The sequence below is a fragment of the Cavia porcellus genome, unplaced genomic scaffold, assembly GCF_034190915.1.
Source record: "Cavia porcellus strain 051 isolate PalLab524CR breed Dunkin Hartley unplaced genomic scaffold, mCavPor4.1 scaffold_10, whole genome shotgun sequence".
NCBI lineage: Eukaryota > Metazoa > Chordata > Mammalia > Rodentia > Caviidae > Cavia > Cavia porcellus.
This window is the reverse complement of record NW_026947493.1, coordinates 83371461-83392066: the sequence shown is the minus strand read 5'-3', so window position 1 is coordinate 83392066 and position 20606 is coordinate 83371461. Positions and strand designations below refer to the sequence as shown.

The 20606-nt window shown below is 52.1% G+C and overlaps 1 protein-coding gene across 1 annotated transcript in view; it reads left to right on the top strand.

The window, feature by feature from the left end:
* Positions 1-13398: 13398 nt before the first annotated feature.
* The window catches only part of Sntb1 (syntrophin beta 1), a 199580-nt gene continuing 192372 nt past the window's right edge, over positions 13399-20606 (top strand). Inside the window, exon 1 of the mRNA XM_003480170.3 lies at positions 13399-14289. Coding sequence (XP_003480218.1) covers positions 13734-14289 — 556 coding nt within the window. The 5' untranslated portion in view covers positions 13399-13733. The remainder of the gene's footprint in view (positions 14290-20606) is intronic.

Genomic DNA, 20606 nt, shown 5'->3' with positions numbered 1-20606 from the left:
TGAGTCCTGTATTTTATTTTCTTTTCTTAAATCTCATAAAAGCATCTAGCACAGGCTGTTTACAGGTTAGTCAATAATTATTTTGGAAATTGTTGGAATGTTTACCCAACACTGAGGCCAGCCGCCAGAGGGACATGTGAACTGGGTTTCAAAGTTGGTGGCCTTCACGTGGTTGCACAATTCGTGTGAAGCAGTGATTCTTCCAGTTCTGAAGGGATGAACACTCAAATTTGGCCCAAAAGACCTGAATTCTAGTGACCATGCTCAAGTCCCACAGTCTTGCTAAACTTGTGGCCTCATCAGTGAACCACACCTAGCAACACTTGACATTTCTTTCCAGAATGTTCTGAGGATACTACTGTTTGAAATGTGAAGAACCTGAGGATGCTTGGATAACTTAGACTCCTTGTAATGACCAAGGAAAGAGGCAGCCTGTCGCTCCCACAACTGCCCCGTCCTGGAGAACTGTGAGGATTGGAGGCCTTACGAGGTCTTCATGTCCCACCCTCCCTGGATGACCAAGGGATGACCAGGACCAGACTGTACCTTCCAAGGCCACACAGAACCAAATGTTCTTGCCCCTTAAACTCTACCTCAGGACCTGGGTGAACCCTTCTGTGGCTACAGACGAAGTCTAAAATAGTAGGAGCATTTATAAGGAGTAAAGTCCAGGCATTTACCCAAAAATTCTGTTCTCTGGATCAAATATGCTCCCAGAGGAGAATGAAAAAGGCAGAGAATTCTGGCATCCCGAGAGATTCAAGAACAGTATGCCCAAATTTTACCTCCATGCAAGTCGTATTTTTGGAGCTTTCCGGATAATGTTTTGGTTTATTTTCCTTTGTTTTTGCTTGGTCTGTAGTATTTAGTTCTCAACAACTGGGAGTTTGCAAAGAGGTGGGAATCGTTAAAGCTTTATCTTACTTTTTTGGTGACATGTGTGGGCACCCGCTTAGGACACATGAATGTACCATGAAGGAGAAGGCAGGAGGCCAGCTGGCCAGTTCCGAAAGTGGACCTCCTAGTGCCGTTGCCATGCAAGCAGGGGTGGGCAGCCCTTGAATCTCAGCGACATCCATCTACCTGGACGTGAACTTGGACCACAGCACCATGCACCCTGGTGGGAGACCCAAGTAGCAATGGAGTCCTTGATTCAGTTACTTACATCGAGAAACAGAAACCCATGACCTCAGGAGCCAATCCTACCCCCGGAGTCTTTTCAGTTTGCTTGCTTTCATTTTAGTTGTGAGGTTAGATGATATTTTATACACTGTAAACCTGATCATAAGTGACCCCTAATGACACTGTGAGGGTGGTGTTTCCTTGCTGTGCAATAATGGTGTCCACCATGGACTGGAAGGCTCACTGTTTGCCAAATCAGGGCCCTGACCTTGTCTTTGAGTTTTCCTTCCTGAAGACACCGCGTGGCTGGGGTTGTGGCTCAGAGGCAGAGAACTTGCTTAGCATGTGCGAAGCCCTGGGTTTGATCCTAAGGTCACAGAAACTAATACTTCAATTAAAGTAAAAAAGTTGTTCCAGTCCTTTGCCCAGCATTTAACAGCTCAAACCAGAGGTTGTTCTTTTTCTACAAAGCTCTGCGTTAGAAATACTTTCTGCTTTTTGGTCTTCGTGGTATGTGTCAGGATGGCTCAATTATGTCTGTCACTGGAGCATGAAAGTAATTGGAGACGATGTGTGAGTGGGTGAGTGGGTGCCGGCTCAGTTCCATCAAACTTCACTTAGGGAAACCAAGCAGCACCTGACTGCATTCTCAGCGCCCCTCCTAAGTACTGTTAAAATCATAGCTACTTTTTGGACTGGAAGAAGAGGGCACAGAGAAAGCGAGAGACAGAGCTGACCACCTCTAAGTGGATGCACACACAGTACATTGTTTTCCCTACAGGTGGAGAAGGTTCTCGTTCTAACATTTTAAGTCATCCACTTTACCCCACTCAAACGTCCTAAGACGAGCTAAGATTCCTCGGTCACTATTGTGTGCAGGTAGAGCACCCAGGTAGAGCTTTCTGTGCATGAGTTTGAATCTTATAAAACAACCCTAGGAGATCAAACATAATTTGTAAATATGTATTTGACATGTGAGTAAATGGGAGCTTAAAGAGTCGGGTATTTTCTTGGCCATCACAAAGCCACTGAATTGGGAGCTTGAGCTTTGAATCAGGATGACGATTTCATAGTTGCTTCATCTGCTAGAAACTTCTATATCAAGATGGGTTGTCAGTCCACAAGCTGCTTACAGTATCGAAAGCACCTGAAGATGCCTTTGCCACCAGGGAGAGGCCGTAGATTAGTTCTGTTCTCTTTTGCTATGCTATAGCATCCACAATTACTCAGTTATTATAAGCTGTCAAGTTTCCACTGGTCTTGGATTTGACTAGCCTAGAACCACTGATTCCTGGGAGCGGGCAGTGTACTGCTTGTGGGTGTCCACGAATGCCTGGCCATGGAGGTCTTGGCCAGGGTCCCTGCTGTGTCTACTTAGGGTTCTCGAAGCACGGCTTTGTTTGCCTGAGATCCTCTTGATCCCGTGTGTATTCCTGGACCCTCCCTAGCACCAGCATCATCAGAATCTTCTGGGTGAGGCTTAGGTTTCTGTATTATTATCCTTAGGTCTATAAAAAAAACTAAAACTACAAAAAAATCTAAAGAACCGTACACAGAATACCTATAACCTTTCTGCAGATTCTCTTACTGCTAAATTTTGCCACATGTGTTTCGGAGGCTTTTTTCTTCCTGTCAGTTCTTCCTTTCTGTATCTGCATTTGCAAGTCAGCTAGTAGTTTGCTACTTTTTTTTTGTAAACGCATCGGTTGTATATCACATCTTAATCCTTTTGTTCTCCCCTCTGCCCTTCCTATCCCTGTATGCTCAAAAAACATAATTAATATCGATGGAATTACACCATCAAAACACATCATAGAAAAAGCCCTTGTAGCTTCTTGACAATGCAATCATTATCTTGCATTTCATTGGGTTTTCCTGTCCCTCGTTTTCCTCAAGGTGAGCACTTCCCACTCAGTTTCTTGGCTTCTGTGAGTCGATGTTTCCGGGGAGCCCCGGGGCCATTGTTTATAGAATGTCTCACAGTCTGAAGCTGCCGCTTTACCCAGGTTTCTGTGGCAAATTAGATCAAACATGCACACAGTATTCTGGGCACTTTTCACAGAATCTGCTCTGAATACAATGTATACCACAAAGAAACTTGGAATGGGTCAGTAGTTTTGTTAGTATTGCTGTTGGAATAATAATTGTGAAACCATCTCCTTTTATACTGAAGACACAGCAAAGTGAATGTACACAGTCACCTTTTAAGAACAGATTTCTCAAGCATTGTAAGATACAAACATGAACAAGGAGAAGACGGAAGCACTTTATGCTGCTGGATTTGAACGGGTGGGAAGAATCTGAAATCTCTTCAGTCCTTGGTTTCTGAGTGACAACCTTCACTAAATACACCCCGCGTTCCTTAAAAGAATGGCTGAGCCTCGGGCAGATAAAACACAAGCTGATCCTCCAGCAGCTGCTGGAAAGACTCAGCAAAGCTCACGCTCACCCCATTGCCTTTCCCCCCTAGTTCTCCATCGAATGAGTCGCCATAAACAATTCAGTCTTGCTTTACACCATCTTTTAGTTCCACGCCCACACTTAATCCTTGTTTTCCTTCCCCACCTCACCATAGATTTGTGTTCCCACCACGTGTGAGAAATCACACTGCAGACTTCAGCCTTTCCCGGCCGGCCCATTCCTCATTCAGTCTGCAGGACCTGTTCACGTTCTCTTCTCCCTTGATTAGGAGGAATGGAAGTCTTCCCAGCACTTGTATGATAAATTCAACAGTAAGATCTCAATTTTTCTGTAGTGAAGAGCTATCCTTTGGTGTGTCCCTGCCTTCTCCCAGAGTCTGTTCTGGGAGACACATCCTTTTATTCTGAATCGTTTGTCATCCCCTCTCTACCCATGGCGCCGTGACGGGGAAGGTTGATCATCGAATCTGTCTGCAGTCACCCAGTGGACACGTGAGCCAAGCTCAATCATCGGGGTTCCTTCTTCCTTTGGATTCATGTTTTATCTGATTGAGAGGAGGAGAAATTTTTCCTTCCTGGAAGCCAAGCTGGGAACCAGGCACTTTGGAGCTGGCAGCAGCCATGGTTTTGCCTTGATCACCCCCAACGAGTGAAACGTAATGGTTACACGAGGCTAACATTCTTCTTTATCTTCTGGCAGATTGGCTGTGCGGACCACGCTATTCGCCTTTGACATTTAGTATCAGGTGGGACACTACAATTTGGAGCCGAGCATTGGATCAATCCCAGTATCATCTGTCTTCTTTCCCAAACACGTCCAGGCTGGCCCACTCACTGATCAGTGAAGAGTATCTTTGCCTTCTTTTCATCCTGCCTTCTTCCACTGAGATGGTCTCCCTGCCAGAAATGCCTCTCTCATTGCTAGCTCTGAAGTCTGTATGTCCTTTAACATCACGTTCAAAACCTTTTTCTTCTATGGAATTGAATTTTTCTTCCACAAATACCAGGAAACTGCTTCTTTGTCTGAATATGTGAACTTTAAAATCCCAAGCCTGGAAGTACCAGGATCATATTCCAAGATTTCCCAATCAGATTACTGATTCTTTTTTTAATTTTATTTTAGAGAAAATTAACCGAGCAAAATAAAATAGAATAAAGCCAATCAAAACAAGACAATGTAAGTGACACAGAATTTCAAAACAAGGTAATAGGAAATCAACAATGGTTATCATAATACCTCTTGTTGTCTTCAAACTAGCTCCCCATACCTTCAGACATAGTAAAATCAAACCAAAAAAAGCAGAATAGAAGCAATAAAAAATGAAACAATGAATGCAATATGGGACTTCAAAACAAGATAATAGTAAATCCAAAATGGCTACCATAACTATCTTATTATTATTATTATTATTTTGCCTTTTTCATTTTTATCGGTACCAGGGATCGAACTCACGACTGCCTGCTTGCAAGGCAGGCACTTATGCCGCTGAGCTAAATCCCCAGCCCCCCATCTTATTATTTTTGAAATAGCTGCCCATGCCATCAGATAAAACAAAATCAAACAAGACAAAACAGAATAAAACCCAACCAAACAAAACAATGAGAATTACACAGGATTTCAAAATAAGATAACAGGGAATTAACAATAGCCACCACCTTTAGAAGCAGATTCCCCCATACATACTACACTGTATATTGTTATCCTCTGAATAGATGATCAGACTACCAGCTTTAGGCCTGCAAGTGAGTGAAACCCTGAACACTGCAGGCAGTAAGCTGTATGTTACTTCACTGGCTGTCATCACAGCCTGCGTTCCTCCGGATCAGCTGTCGCTTGGCTCTTGTCTCCCTGCCATCGTGCTGGAAGGGACTGGCATCCGCTCCCCACCGTGGTCAGCATGCATGTGGTGCTGACAGAGTGATAATTCTTGCTGTCTCATTTCTGCCTCCCAAATAGCATCAAACTTTGCACTTAATGGACCCATCTTAAGGATTCTATCCCTTTAGAGGTGAAAAACTGAGGTTAAGAAGTAAAAGCGGGTTTCCAAATCACAAACCCAGTCCAGGGCAGAATGCAGGAAAGGTTTCCTAACTATCTTCATGTCTAATAAATAGTGAAGCAGACATCAGAGAGGAAAAACATGATCTGGGGCTTAAATCATCTAAAACAGATCTGCATTGTAGAGGTACGGGGGAAAGACAGAAGATAGTTTGAAGAAAATGCTCGTTTGTTGCACGATGAAAAAGTAACAGATATAACCATTCCATGATGTGGAAGTCTTGCTAGACAGCAGAAGTATTAGTGCCACGGATGACCAAGAACAGAAATTGAGATCCCTTCAGGAAAAGGCAGTGGGTAATACCACACACACACACACACACACACACCCCAAGAGGTTAACAACAAAATTCATAATAAAATAAAATAACCATAAAAATATGCTCTAACAAGAGGTACACGAATGTGATGTCTTTCTCCCCCACCATGGAGGGACACCTCGGATAAAGGCATGTGGGACAGAACAGGATGGCACCCAATGTCATCATGCTGCTGAGAATTAACCAGCTGTTTCTTTCTGGAATTTTCCATGAATATTTTTGGAGTGCAGGTAACTGAACTGAGCGTGGTTGAACGCAGGTAACTGAAGCCTGGAAAGCAAAGCTGTAGCACGGGAGGGTCCCTGTAGAAGAACCAGGCCAGCAGCCAGTTGAGGGTAAAGGAGAATTTGCACAGAGCCCTACTGATGGCCCAAGAGCTCGGGACAAACCGTTGACAGACAGACATCAGAAAGGAAACTGCAGGAGCCAGAGGGAGCAGTTTGGGTGAGCTTATCAGCAAAAGCTTACTACCACCGAGAGGCAGGCCGCGTCAGGAAGGAAGCTGGCTGTTTCTCATAGTTTGGGAGAGAGGTCCCCAGAAATATCTTCAGGAGGAGAAGATCATGGAGAAAAACATTAGACAGCTCTCAGGTCTCCAGCAGCAAAGTTTCTCCTAAAATTTAATAACCAACTTGTTTTGGAATTTAAAAACAAAGTTAGTAAGGTCCTGGAAGTTATTTTAAATTTCATTTTGTATTATTTTGAAGGTGAGTATGTATGAAATGTTGATTTGTTATTTCTCTTTGACTCCCCATGTGCTGTGTCTACTCTGGCCCGGTGTGTGTTGGAATAGTGTGCCTCCTCGGATTTCACAGGTCCATTATGTTCAACATGTCTTTAAGCTCATTATTCCATGATTCAAAGACAGGATCAACTGAATAATCTCTTAGGAAAAGTGACATAAATTTATATTATAGATATTAACCTATAGTGTAAAACTCAGAAGCAAGTTGTATTAGTAATTTCTATCATTGTGAGGAAATACTAGAAAACAACTTAAGGGAGGAAAGAATATTTTGGCTCCAGGTTTCAGAGATTTCAGGTGATGGCCTGCTGGCTCTATTGCTTTGAGGCCTGTGGTGAGGCAGGAACAAAATGGCGGAAGGGCATGGCGGAAGAAAGCGTCTCCCCTCACGGCAGCCAGAGAGCAGAGACAGAGAAGGAGAGCCCAAGTGGCAAGGCCTGGGGACAATGTACACCCCTCAGAGGCGACTCTAAGGGACCTACCTCCTCCCACTGAGCCCCACCTAATACTCCATTCAGCGAATAAGCTCATCAGTGGATTAACTCACTTAGGGTCTCCCAATCACCTCTGTATGCCCCATCTCTGAACATAGCTGCCTTGGGATCAAGCCTTCCATACATGAGTGTTTGGGAGACACAATAATTAAGCTACCACAAAGTTGTTGTGGAAGGAAAGCACAGTAAGAACCCAGTAAGGCAGGATAAACAACTGATTACTGCCCACCTGAGCCCCAGGCTGGCCACAGAGAGTCCCCACAGAGAGCCCTGAAATTACTCTCACTTGACTGACAGGTTGCCTAAGGATCTAGGTGACAGACAATTAGTTTACCAAGGATCTGCCCACCTATATGCAATGAGGGTGTCTCCCAACACATTAAAAATGACAACAAACCTGTTAGCCAACTGGGGCATACAGAGAAGACAGACACCGCCCAGATGTCCATTCATGTGCCATAACCCAGGGTCCCTCTGTGGTCACAGTGCTCCATCTTTAAAATAAGGTCACTAACCCAGTGCTAGGATCTGGAATCTGGATGCTGGCTGCTTCCAGACTCATTTGTGAGGGGAACCACCCGGAGAGTCTTCTTGCCTCTTTTTGAAAAGAAGAGCAACTGTCTCATGTTGAATAAACCTGGCCCCGTCTCCACGTACTGATATACACAGAGCTGGCCGGGCTATTTCTTTGTCCCTTCAATTGGCTGAGGAGCTGATGTGTCACCTCTGAAGCAAAGGACAGGTCAGTGACACCCCACCCAGTGACCCCCCCCCAAATACATGGCTGAGCAGGCAGGATGGAGAGCGGTGCTCCACGCTGTCAGCTGGGACAGAGCCTCGAGAAAGAGGCTGTGACTGTCCAGGGCAAACAGGATTTGACCCTAGATTATTAGACGCTACCGCGGTTGTGTTGTGCAGATTGCTCTCTGTGTGTTTCCTGCCTCTGCGTGCCGCAGAGGTGATCTCGGAGCTGCTACCCAGCCCAGCTCATGACAGTCACATTTTTCCCACCACTGACACTGTCACTGTCACTGATCCTTGAGCTACCCCCTCATGGAGAATCGATGAAACCCGTGTTGGGCTCAGGGTCGTGGCCTTTGTCCCAGTGAACACCATCTTGGCTGGCGTCAGGACCCCTAGGCTCCCCGTAACCGTGTCCATGTCTCAGGGTCTTTCTTCTGGTCGTGGGTTGCACTGGAAGTGGTGGACTGGAATGAAGTTGCTAGGATTCCAATGACTTCTCCATGGGATTACAGACATCAACCTCCCTGGACCGCGCTGAGGACGGGAAAGGGTGCTCTGTAGTTTGCACTCAGCCCTTCGCTCTCTGGTGCTCCTGGTTCCCTGTCTCTCCCAGCTCTGCAGCTGGTGTCCCTGCCTCGGGCCCAGCTCAATGCTGTGTCAGTTTGGTCCACATGTGGCAGAACACGCAGGCCCCACTCAGGAGGTTCCATTTGGAGAGTCTGCCCTCTCCTCTTCCATTCTGCTCCACTCCAGATGCCAGAGGGCGCCTCATTGCCTCTTCCTCCCTGCCTGCTATTTTGAATATTGAAAATGATCCGCACAGATCTTCAAGTCTGTTCTTTAGGAAGCAGAGTCTTACCGGTGACCACGAATTCACAATGTTTAATTCTGTACCCTTCCCTAAGGGATAAATGGAGCTTGGGGTAGGGGGTCGCCCTTCTGAGGCTTCCCATTAGCTCTTGGGGTGGGCCATCCTCTCCCACCCTCTGAGACTAACCTGAGACTACTGAGAAGAAAAAGAACATTCTAGAACATTCTAGCATAAGATCATCTCCGCCCTCTTGAGTCATCCCAGGGTCATCCACGGCCTGCAGGACCACTGACCTCTGAGTCTCCTGCTGATCTGGAATCTTCTGCTGCCATCACTGTGCACACCCAGTGCACCGTGCACGCCCAGTAAATAGGGTGTATCGGGGTCTCTGCCCACCCGGGCACTGACTCCCAGCCCCTTATCATGCACTACTAGACTTGTCTCTGTTTCTTACTTTGTCCTTAAGTACCCCTCACACAGGGAGCTGGGGATCTGGGCCAGGTCCAAAGCACGGTGATCCTGTTTCCCAACCCTAAGTCCTGAAGCATGCCTTCTACAAAGCAGGTTTTACTTAGTCTGTAACTAGAGCTAGGTCTGCGGATCCAGACGGCTCCTCAGAACTCGCTCTGCATGGTGGTGGCGGCTCAGAGAGGACCAGGAGGATGCTGCATGTGGTCATCCTAGCCGCCCAGACCCGGCCCAGCCTCCCTGCACCGCCTGTCTTCCTCCCAGAGGCTGCCCCAGGTTTCCCTGCAGCCAGGCAGCGTGGCTGTCTCAGGTCCTTTGCTCCTGCCCCTCCTCTTGCCTGACACCACCCCCCTAGACCTGGGCAGGCTGCCGTCCCCCTGTCACCCACGTGTGTGACTGTCACCTTGTCCAAGGCCGCGCTCCACAGCTTCATGTTCAGGAGCCCCTGCTCTCATCCCCCAATTCTGTCTTCTTCCCTGTGGGGGTGGTGTGTCCGCTACTGTGGATTGGGCAGCTTCTCTGTCCCAGGGCCCTGCGGCTACCTCAGTGCCCCGGAGGAGGGCGTGGCACACGGTGACTGTAGGTGATGCAGGTGATCGCTGTCTCTGGCCACAGACCTCTTCTCCTCCGCATGCCATAGGCTTTCTGAGCAGAGCACAGTGACACTTGCTCTCCTGAGTCTGGTCTACTTTGGTCAATGGGAGGGGACTAGGGCGGAGAGGGGACCTGTTGCCCAGGAGCCAACTCCCCAGGGCGAGTGTGTTCACTGTGGACTGCAGGGGGCGCTAACTAAAAATAAGTGAGCCTCTGACCTAAGAGTTGGTTCAGGTAGCTGAAATATCTCTTATAACTTCTAGTTAGGGGACCCGGATCTTCAGAGGCCTCACGGCTTTCTCAGGGTGTTTACTTTTGTTAACGCATGCCAGTTGTACAGTGGGTGCAGTCACTGGTACTCGTTCACCCCAATGTTGGTCCTTTTTGCTTCCTCTTCCCTTTCTCCTCCGCCTTCTTTCCCTCTGTTTTCAGATTCTCCTTCCCATCTGCAAAGACCTTATTTTTTCATCCCTGTATTAATGATGGTCCTTGCACTTGCCATGCAGGCATTTGTGCCCAATAATGAAGATTTTAAGTTGCCTTTTATATGATGGTGTGTGATCTTAAATCTTAAATATGTATTTTTAAAAAATCCTTTGTAATCTGTTGCATTTACTTAAATCATATTTCTTCCTGCCTATGAAGAATATTGGTTGACTTTCAATGGCCAGTATGAATATATGAAGGCTTATCTGATAATCTGACAAATCAAGAGAAACCTCTCCAAGTTGCCACTGAGAATTGGAAATTATAATTAAAAGCCAAATAAATCTGCACTATGAAAATTTTTTAAAAATATTTGAGTACTGGACATGCTCGAGACCCTGGTTTGATTATACATTGTGTATTCACACCAGTGTTTTGTCACTCTGTATCCCACATATATTTAGAATCAAAATCATAACACTAAAAAGCAACTGCCCGCAAAAAGTGTAAATCCACCCAAATATCTGTAAGAAAACCTGCACCCGACAGATCGTGGGTTGTGTGGGAAGCCGACGTCAACTTTAGGACAGCTCGGGGGCCAGGGTCAGTCAGGTGACAGAGACCTGCTGGCCTGCTTCCGGGCCGAAACTCAGGCCCTGGGCTTCAGAAGCTACCCCCCCAAAATGTGTGAGAGTTTATGTGATCATGAGCGTTGGCTTTGAGCCACCATGTGAGACATGAGGAGGCCCACGTGTGACACTGTTCATTTCCAGCGACCATTCTTAAAAGGGGCGCCCTGCCTGCGTCCAGCTGGGAAATGCAGCAGCTCAGCCCACAGCCTGGAGATATTGGGGTGCAGATGCTGCACGAGGCGGGGCTCCTGGGGGCCCTCAGGCTGCTGGGTCGCACCCCTGAGAGGTAGGGGGCCCCAGCCCCTGCACCTGCCTCTCTTTTCCTTCCAGGCCGTGTGCTTTCTCCAAGATGGCCCAAAATACAAGGCCAGGCTGTCACGGGCAGAGGTTCTGAAGCCAGGGCCGTGCACCAGCCTTTTCTTCCCAAGCTGGTTTTCTCCGGTGTTTGCCAAGAGATGGAAGCTAACACACAGCGTCCACAGGGGGACAGAGATTCACTGGCCCTAACCAGGAGTGTGATAGAGCTGCTGTACTGCCACCAAGAACTAAGAAATGAGGTCAGCACTGCTCAGCTCCAGGAGTCGGCGTTCATAAACAGACAGCCGGCCGCGGAGCTGTCGGACGGGTAAGAGGGGCCTCCTCACTCACAAGACCACAGGTAGTCACTGGACTCAAGGCCACAGCGGTTCTGCAGGAGAAAGTGCCCTGCAGAGGGGGCGTGGTTCTCCAACCTTGGACAGCATGGGGGGCGGTCAGCCCTACGTCCTTCCCAATGGCACTGCCAGGCCGGGGGCGCACATGCGCACAGGGGCCAAGTGAAGTGGATTTTCAGGGCACAGCAGGGCCACAGTTATGAGTCTGGACTCTGATAGCTGGTTTCAAATCCCCACGCTCACTTGCTGATTACATGGCCCAAGTGGGCTATTAAACCTGTGCCCCTGCACCTTCCCCCAGGGGACTGCAGTGCTGACCACGGTAGGCACCCCTGAGGATCGCTGGAGCACGGGGTCAGCGTGTGCCAAGCACTCAGAGCAGGCTGCATGCATGCGAGCCCCGGCCTGACACCCTCGGAGCTCGGCTCCCCTCGCTCTGACGCAACGTCTGCCTCCCCTGTGTGTTTGCTCACGCAGAAAGAATGTGCTTAGCACAGAGATTCTGAGAAAGTCCCTCCCACCGCCTGCAACCGCTAGTGGCAAATCAATAAATTACCTGCGGTCCTGTCTGCTCGCCCACATGACTCGGCTGCAAAGGCCAGAGGCGGGCAGGCTGCTGGGAGAGAATTCCAGGTCCGGGGCGGACTGGTTTTGGATTTCTAAATCTTCACATTGGCATTCTGGTCCTGCTCTCGGCCCGAGTTTGGGCTTGGTGCTTGGAATGCTCACGCCCGGGCTCCAGTTTCACCCCAGAGGGACCGCGTGAGTCCTCAGTGCCCGAGCAGAGGGCCGGGCCAGCCGGCTTTCCTTTCCTGCTCCCTGGCCCACATTGCACACGCGAGCCCTGGAGTCTGCTGCTCTGCCTTGGGCACCTTGGCATTTAGGAATAAAGAGCTTTTAGAAGACTGAGGGGTTAAAAAAAACAAACGCCACCAAGTGGGGAGCCGCATGCAGATGCATTCACCCCAGGGCTCCGCAGAGAAAATGTCCAGTTGTGGTCGCCACCTGCAGCCCAACCCGGGTGGCCCCCTCCTCGGGGGTTCGTGTGGGTTAAGCATCCGTGATGGGACGTATAGGCACGCTGGAAGGCCGTGGTCCTCAGAGTGGCACGAATCGAGGGAAGGCTCCCGAGGTCAGTGGGGGTTTCTTCCTCCCAACCCCTCGCCAGGTTAAATTCACCCTCTGGATCAAGCGGATTTGTTTCGTTTCCTGAGAGACAGCAAAGAACTCTGGGACTGGGGAGGTCTACAAGGGGCTCTGGTCACCTAGACCCGACCGTGGGAGCTGCTCAGGATCGCCTGATCCTGACAGGTTCAAGGGCAGGAGCCCTCTGGGACATGCAGCTCCCTTAGGGTACAGTGGCATTTCCGGATAGGGGCCCCCCAAGGCGACCAAGAGAGACAATATTGTTCCCTTGGGCAGTGCGGCTGGAGACTCAGATAAACAGCTTGGCAGGAACCTTGAGACGCAAGCTGCCTGCCCTGGTTCTTAAACCAGGCCTTCCCGTTTGGAACCTGGGGTCCCCAGAAGCAAAGTGTGCGTGAGGTTCCAGGCAAGCAGTGACCTGTTGACATCCCGGGGCCCAGAAATCTGTCCCAAGCCGGTGTGAATAAAATGTGTTTTTAGGGACAGGAGATGGAGTGCGCTCAGGATTCGCAGCCACTTCATTCTGGGGTCACTGTCTGGGTTTCAAGTCCCGGGCCACCTCTCCCGCTGGGGTCTAGGACAGTCCAGGACCTCGGTCAGCAGCTGGACCTCCCTGGGGACAAGGCCATTGGGTGGGTGTGCGAAGCCGGGCCCAGGAGGCCGACGGGGCGGGACGCGCACACCTGCAGGAGGCGCCGTGGGAGAGCAGCGCGGCGGGACCCCGCGCGTCTCAGGCGGACAGGTGCGGGCCTGGGCCCCCGAGGCGCGAGTCCCCGCCCTGCCCCGCGCGCCTCCGCCGCCACCGCCGCCTCCTCCTCCAGATCCTCCCGCGCTCCGCCGCTCCCCGCCCGGGGTTTTGCAATGTAGCAGCTGCTTTTATTCTGTCCCCTCCCTCCCCTGTGCCGGTCTCGCCTTCTCGCAGGTTGCTCCACCCCGCCCGGATCCGGCGAGGGGACCGCGCGCGCGGCTGCAGCGCCGGCGCGCGGGTGCGTCCGAGGTTCCGCGGCGCGGTCTCCGCGGGGCGCGCTCCTCCCCGCCCGCCGCAGCCCTTCCCCGCTTGCCCGGCGCAATCACAGGGCGCCTTAAGCATGCTGGAAAGATGGCGCTAGCGGCAGCGGCGGCGGTGGCGACAGCGGCCGGGCCGACAGGCGGCGGGGGCGGCCGGGCGCAGCGCAGCGGACTGCTGGAAGTTTCGGTGCGCGACCGCTGGCACAAAGTTCTGGTGAACTTGGGCGAGGACGCCCTGGTCCTGAGCGGCGAGGACGGCGCGGCGGCGCACAACGGGCTGGGCGCGGCGGCGGCGGCGCAGGGCGCGCAGGGCAGGGGCGCGGGGCCCCCCGAGTCCCCGGCGGGGGTCCGCACCGCCTTCACCGACGCGCCCGAGCGCGTGCCCGAGGCCGTGTGCAGCCAGAAGCGCGGCGTGAAGGTGCTGAAGCAGGAGCTGGGCGGGCTGGGCATCAGCATCAAGGGCGGCAAGGAGAACAAGATGCCCATCCTCATCAGCAAGATCTTCAAGGGGCTGGCGGCCGACCAGACGCAGGCCCTGTACGTGGGCGACGCCATCCTGTCGGTGAACGGCGCCGACCTGCGGGACGCCACGCACGACGAGGCGGTGCAGGCGCTGAAGCGCGCGGGCAGGGAGGTGCTGCTGGAAGGTGAGCCGGCGCGCGCCAGGAGGAAGGAGGCGCGCGGGCGACTTCGGGCAACTTTTCCGGGCCAGGCCGGCTAGCTGTCACTCGTGCCCCTGGCCCGGGCGTGCCCGGCTCTGCCCGTGGAGGGGGTGTGTGGCGGGATCGGGGCTCCGTCCGCGGATAACCCGAGCGCAGTGGAAGGGACAAGTGGCCCGGGAAGTGGAGCGCAGATGGTAGGGACTGAGCCTGCCACCCGCGGGGCTCCCCAGCCAGGGACTCGTGGCCACACTTCCAGTCCCCGCCTCGGTCCGACTGCCCAGCCAGCCCGCTGGCGCGCGATCCCGCAGCGAGCCGAGCGGACCGGCAGGAGCGAGGGGGCGGTCTTGGAACGCTCAACTCTGAGCGCGGGTCTCCAGGTGCGCGTGCAAGCGGGCGCGCACGGGGCTCGGAGCCAGGCGCCCAGAGCTGGGCGCAGCTTAGGGCCAGTGACCTCCCTGCAGTGCCAGGCCGGTCAGGCCGGGTGCCAGCCGCCTCTGGGGGGAGGGCAGGGGAAGTGGGGCTCTCTTGCCTGTTTTCTCCCCCACCCCCACCCCCGAGCCGTTTCAGGGCTACGTGAACACGCGTGGGAGGGAGCTCAGACCTGCTCTCTTGAGGTCCCCCAGCCTGCTCATTATTGAATGTGAATAAAAAGCCATTTTGTACCCAAGCCGGGGACAGTGAGGACAAAGGCCAGTGGCCAGGGTAGTGACCAGTGAAGCCTTCTTTCCTGTGCAACTATTCCTCGCTTATCTCTGCAGCTCTGGGTGTCAGGTGTTGGCCCAGCCTCCCTGACCGGGGCTGTCCAGAGTATTGTATTGAAGTCAGTTAGCAACCGAAGTAGTGTAAGTGCCTGACACAGACTGCAGGGTGTGTGTGTGTGTGTGTGTGTGTGAGAGAGAGAGAGAGAGAGAGAGAGAGAGAGAGAGAGAGAGAGAGAGAGAAGCCGCTGTTCCTGGGGACTCCAATTCACCCGAGACCTTGCAGTAGGGTCCCTGATGAAGCCCCGAGCTAAGGGTTGACGTTTCCTGCTCGCCTAATTGTGGAGCTGGCACCTCGGCGCTGAGAAAGTTGACAGTTGGGAAACCAACTTTGCTGGCTGTGCCACAGCTCCTGCAGTCCCTGGTATGCGATGGCCCCGCGCCGGGCCTCTGATACAAAGAGCGTTTTGTTGTTGTTGCTGTGTATTTGTCCAGAGGGTTTGCAGTGGTTTCCTATCCAATTACCGCCCTGGGTCCAGAAGGTGGGAGGCTGCTGGCTTTGGCTTGATGATTAACATCAGGAGCCTGAAATCGGTTTCCCTGAGTCCACTGTGTGTTGGCTTAGGTGACGACAGGCAGGTGGCACCGGGCTGAGTGTGGCTTGGACCATAAACTGCCGGGCACCTGCTCTGCCTGCTGTGGTTCCGGAGGTACCAGGGGTGTTGGGGGCAGAAGGCGAGGCTGGCTTCGCTTGTGGCATTGTCCTTCGTGTCCTCCCTGTCCTGCTCCTTGGTTTCAGTTTGGTGAATGATGACCTGCCAGAGAGGACTCCTGGGAGCAAAAGTAAACTTAGAACTAGAAAACAAACAAATGAATAAACAAAGCTACGTGAGTTTCCCGAGATGGGAACTGAAAAATGAATTTGACATTCCCAGGGTGGGACTCCAGCTCCGTGACAGTCGCCGTGGCTCCAGGGAGCGGTCTCGTCCCCAGTCAGAGTCTTCAGAAATTGGCTGCTAATGCAAGACAGAAGTGCAGGCACTGCTCAGAACACAACATCACAGCGTGACGGCCGCACCTGTGATGTCAGCTCTCGGGAGGCTGAGGCAGGAGGATCCAGGTGAATGCCAGGCCAGCCTGGGCCACAAAGTGAGATTGTCTTTAAAAAAAAAAAAAACCCACCCCAAAACAAAACAAACAAACCCAAACCTAATCCCAATGTCTTGTATTCTGTGCCCTTGATGGCCCTCCGTGTGGCAGTAGCCTTCCTAAACTGTCAAGTCCAGAGGCAGACGGTCACAGTTCTCTCGTCACAGCCTGGTCCCCTCAGAGAGTCCCAGATGAAGGGACTTTAGTCTTTTTGAGAGAGAGGGTCTTGCTGTGTAGTCCAGGCTGGCCTTGAAATCACCATGGTCCTCCTGCCTCAGCCTCCCGAGTGCTGGGTTGACAGGTGTGGGCCACCACACCGGGCCTGAAGGGCTTTTCCAGGCCACCTGCCGGGCTTTCTGAGTGCAGAACTGCTCTCCTCTGGAATCTGCAGTGTTGGTTCCGGAATTTCTACTGCAGAGAGGCTTTGGGAGGTCATCTGGTTGGGCTGGAGCTGGAAAGATGTTTTAAAGGTATATTTTGATGGCGAATGTGCAGTTACTACTTAGGTTGCTTTTTGCGTTTGGTTTTGGGAGCATGTATTTGGGGGCTGTGACTGGAGGAGTACCCCAGCTACCACCCATATGCACCCGTTTCTGGGCATGCGCCGCCTAGTGGACGGTCGCTGCCTCTGCAAGGTAAAATCCCAATAGCAAGTGTCAGTGGCATATTCCGGTCCCAGAGTCTGTGACAACACAACTTCCTCCCACCGCGGTGGGGTCTCTGCAGAGCAGGAGGACGGCGGCGGCTGGACCCGCTTGCTTTAGGGTGCAAGCTCTTCCTGCCGAAGAGCACTCTGGGGCAGGGTTTCATCCGATAGATGCCTGCCATATTTTTAGTTTACTGAAATAAAAAATGATCTTGCCTGTTCTAGGGAGCTGATCTTTCTTTACCTCAATATAACTTATATTGCTTAGTTGGCTGTTTTTTTTTTTTTTTTTTTGGGTATTAAATCTGTAATGCTGCTGGGTGTGTGGCACACACCTGTGAGCCTAGCCCTTGGGAGACCGAGGTAGGAGGATTGCTGTGAATTTGAGGCCAGCCTCAGCTACGTAATGAGACCTGCCCCTCCTGCAGATGTAAAGCTGGGACACCTTAGAAATCTCCCTGGCAGTTCTGGGTGCAGGGAGAGAGGTGCTGTCCCTGATGTATCAGTGAAACAGTGTGTGGAAACGTAGCCTTTTTGTAACTTTGGAAGCAAGGATACAGCTGATTCCTCTACAGCCTGCTGAGATAGGGGCCTTCGGAATGTTCTGGAACATCCGTGTCCGAGTGTGGGGTAGGCAGAGGCAGCAGTCCCTCAGTCCAGTTCTCCCAGGGAACTGGAACTGGACCAGAACGAGGAGAAACCCAGAGGAGAAAGTCAAGGGCAGCTGTGGCCGCAGCCTCCTGCCTCTGCCGCCAGGGTCATCAGATGGCCACTTCTGCCCACAGGGGAGAGCGGCCCAGTGGATTTTCTGGAAGAACCAGAGTAGAATTTGAGCATTTAAGAGTTCTACTTTATTTAGGATCTTCAGATTCTTAAAGAGTACCCAAGAACCTTGGAACAGCAGTCTTGCAGTCTGGGTTCTAACTTGGGAGTTTCATTTTTTAATGCCCTGCCGTATTGCTTGGGGACCCCTGGGGCTCTCGAAAAGCCAGGGAGGTGGGTTTCTCCATCTCGAAACTAGATTCCCGTTCAACGCTATCAGCTCAGATCTGCCGCAGGCTGTGGCCACAGACTGGTAAACACCCTTCCTGGGGGTGTGACGTGGGTTTCACCCAGAATCGTCTCTCTCTAATTTAACTTTAAAAATCAGCGTAGTGCTGTGACATCACCATAAAGAGGAAATGTACTGGGCACTGCGAGGATTTCAGTAGCTGATCCTGCCTCCCCTGGATGTCACCGCACAGGCGTGGCCAGCCAGCTCCCCTGTGCAGCCTCACGGGAAGGGGGCCCTGGCGGCCCCCCGTGAAGGTCCCTGCCGTGACGCCTCCCCTCCCCACGCGGTTCCCCAATGCCTCAGGAGGTTTCTCTTCCCAGGATTAACTCAGACCCTCACGATCGCCTCCTGCTTCGCCTGTTCTCCGGTGGGAAAACCGGGGCTCAGAGAACTTCAGTCTCCAGCCCAAGACCACAGAGAGGGAGCGCGGAGTCAGCCTCAGGAGCCTCAGAGCTCCCCGAAGCAATCTTCAGAGACCCCGGGCCCCCACTTAGCTGGTTAGGAAAGCACTCTCCCAGGCAGGCTGTGAATCATGCTGCGAGGTCTTCTCCTTTCTTGTCTGGCGTGGCCATTTCTGTGGCTGCTAGAACACTTCCCAGAAAGCCCGGTAACTAAACAGCACACGCATTATTTTACCTTTTTCTCACAGTACGGAGGATCAAAACCCCCAGATCGTGCACGTTAAAGGAAGCGCTTACCACTGAACCACATCCTCAGCACCCCGCCCTTTTTTTTTTCTAAAAAACAATTTTGTTCAGAGACAGTCTTGCTAAATTGCCCGTACAGGCCTGGAGCTTCAATTTGCCATCTTCCTGCCTCAGCCTGCTGAATAACTGGAATTATTGGCCTGTGGCACTGAACCCAGGATCTCTGAGAGTTCTGGTTTTCAAATCTGATGCAGATCTCACTAAGCTGATACATTAGATCGGCCGCCTTCCTTTGCTGAGGCCGGGGCGTCACCTGCCTCCTTGCCTGTGTGACTTGGATGAGTCTGGGCTTGTGTGGCTCTCAAGGAAGGCAGCCTGCAAATGAGCTTGGGGGCAGGAGGTGACCTTTGCTCTCCTGATGGGGGAGTGTGTTTGGGGAGAGTCACACACATGCACACACACACATGCATGCACGTGTGCACACACAGGAACAGAGCAAGGGCTAGAGCTTTGTGCTGCGTGTTGTGGAGTTGGACTCCACACTTCAGACAGGGAAAGGTCGTGTTCAGGGTCACAGTGTGACAGGGCCCTCTCAGGTGACACAGCTAGTGAGTCCTCGGCTCACCAGGGTCCTGGTGTTCAGCCTTTGCCCTGAATCCCACCTGCGGGCACCGTCTCAGGCATGGTATAGATCAGTCCTGTTGGCCAGCTCTTTGTGGATGGTGGCACTGGCTTTTCTGGTCACCTCTGGGTCATAAGAAACAGAAGTGATGCCCGGAGGCCACCATGTAAGCGATGGAGCTGGATGTTGGGGTCAGCAGCTCCCCTCAAGCCCATTCTGCTGCTGGCTGCACACCGCACATGCTCAGAGGGGTTTGCACAGGACCCCGAGTCAGTACCCTGAAGTGAGAAACAGCACCGAGATCAGTCCTTGTGACCTCTGATAAAAATTAGCGCAACACCCATGGACGTCCTGGTGACCACTGGCCTCCCAAAGTGTGTTAGACAGGAAGCAGAGGAAGGACCGATGGATGGAAGGACAGAGGATGGGACAGGAAGGAAAGAACGAATTATGTGGGAGCAGTACGTGTCTGGCGCGGCGTGGGGGCCCGTGCTCTGTGGTAAAGAAGGATCTCGAGGGCGCTTTAGAGACGCCAGGGGTGCTTTCTTCACCTGCACCAGGGCTTCTGGATGGCAGTTGAGGAAAGAGGACCTTAAGAGTTACAGGACAATGTGATTATCTTTCTAATGGTGGATTTGTGACCCCTTCTCTTCCTCTCTCCTGGTCTGAATGTGCGGGAATGCCTCCTCCTCTTGGAGATGCAAACTCTCTGCTTGGATATTTTAAATGTTTCTTTTCTTAAGCCCACACATGCACTTGAAGATTCAGAACCCCTCCCCGCAGCCCAGCCCTTGGCCCCGCAATTTCTGTGGCGGTGCGGGACATGCTCCAATTCAGCAGTGCGATCCTGCAGTCACCCCGAGGAACGCGTATTGAAAATAACGGACTGCAGGGGCTGGAGGTTTAGCTCAGCGGCATAAGCACCTGCCTTGCAAGCAGGCGGTCGTGAGTTCGATCCCCGGTACCGATAAAAATGAAAAAGACAAAAAAAAAAAAAAAAAAAAAAAAGAAAATAACGGACTGCATATGGCCTGGGGTTTCAAAGGCCTGCAGCCCAGCTTCCGGGGCCTGCAGGTTCTCCCGTGCTCCCGAAGCTGCTGGCCCCACACTGCACATTCGATTTAAACGATGCGTCTCAGAATGGTTCATGTCAAAGAAAAGCCAGGGGTCCCGTGCACCAAGTATTTTATGCACTGGACCTCCTTACCCACTTCACTGGCCCTGATCTGTCTCCACGGTGGCCTGAGCTGGGAGAGGAGCTGGGTGCCCCTAGCACCAAGCCTGAGTCCCCGCCAGCCCTGGGGTCCTAGGCTGCTGGCTCACAGCAATTGCAAGACTGACGCAGGCCGCAGCTCTGTCCTTGTGGACACTGTGGCTTCTTGGGTCCGGAGCAGCCTCTTCCCTGTGGCTCGGGGTGGGGAGATGTGTCTGAAGCTGGACCGGCTGCCGAGTCCTGCTGACCTGGGCAAGTTCACCACATTGCCAC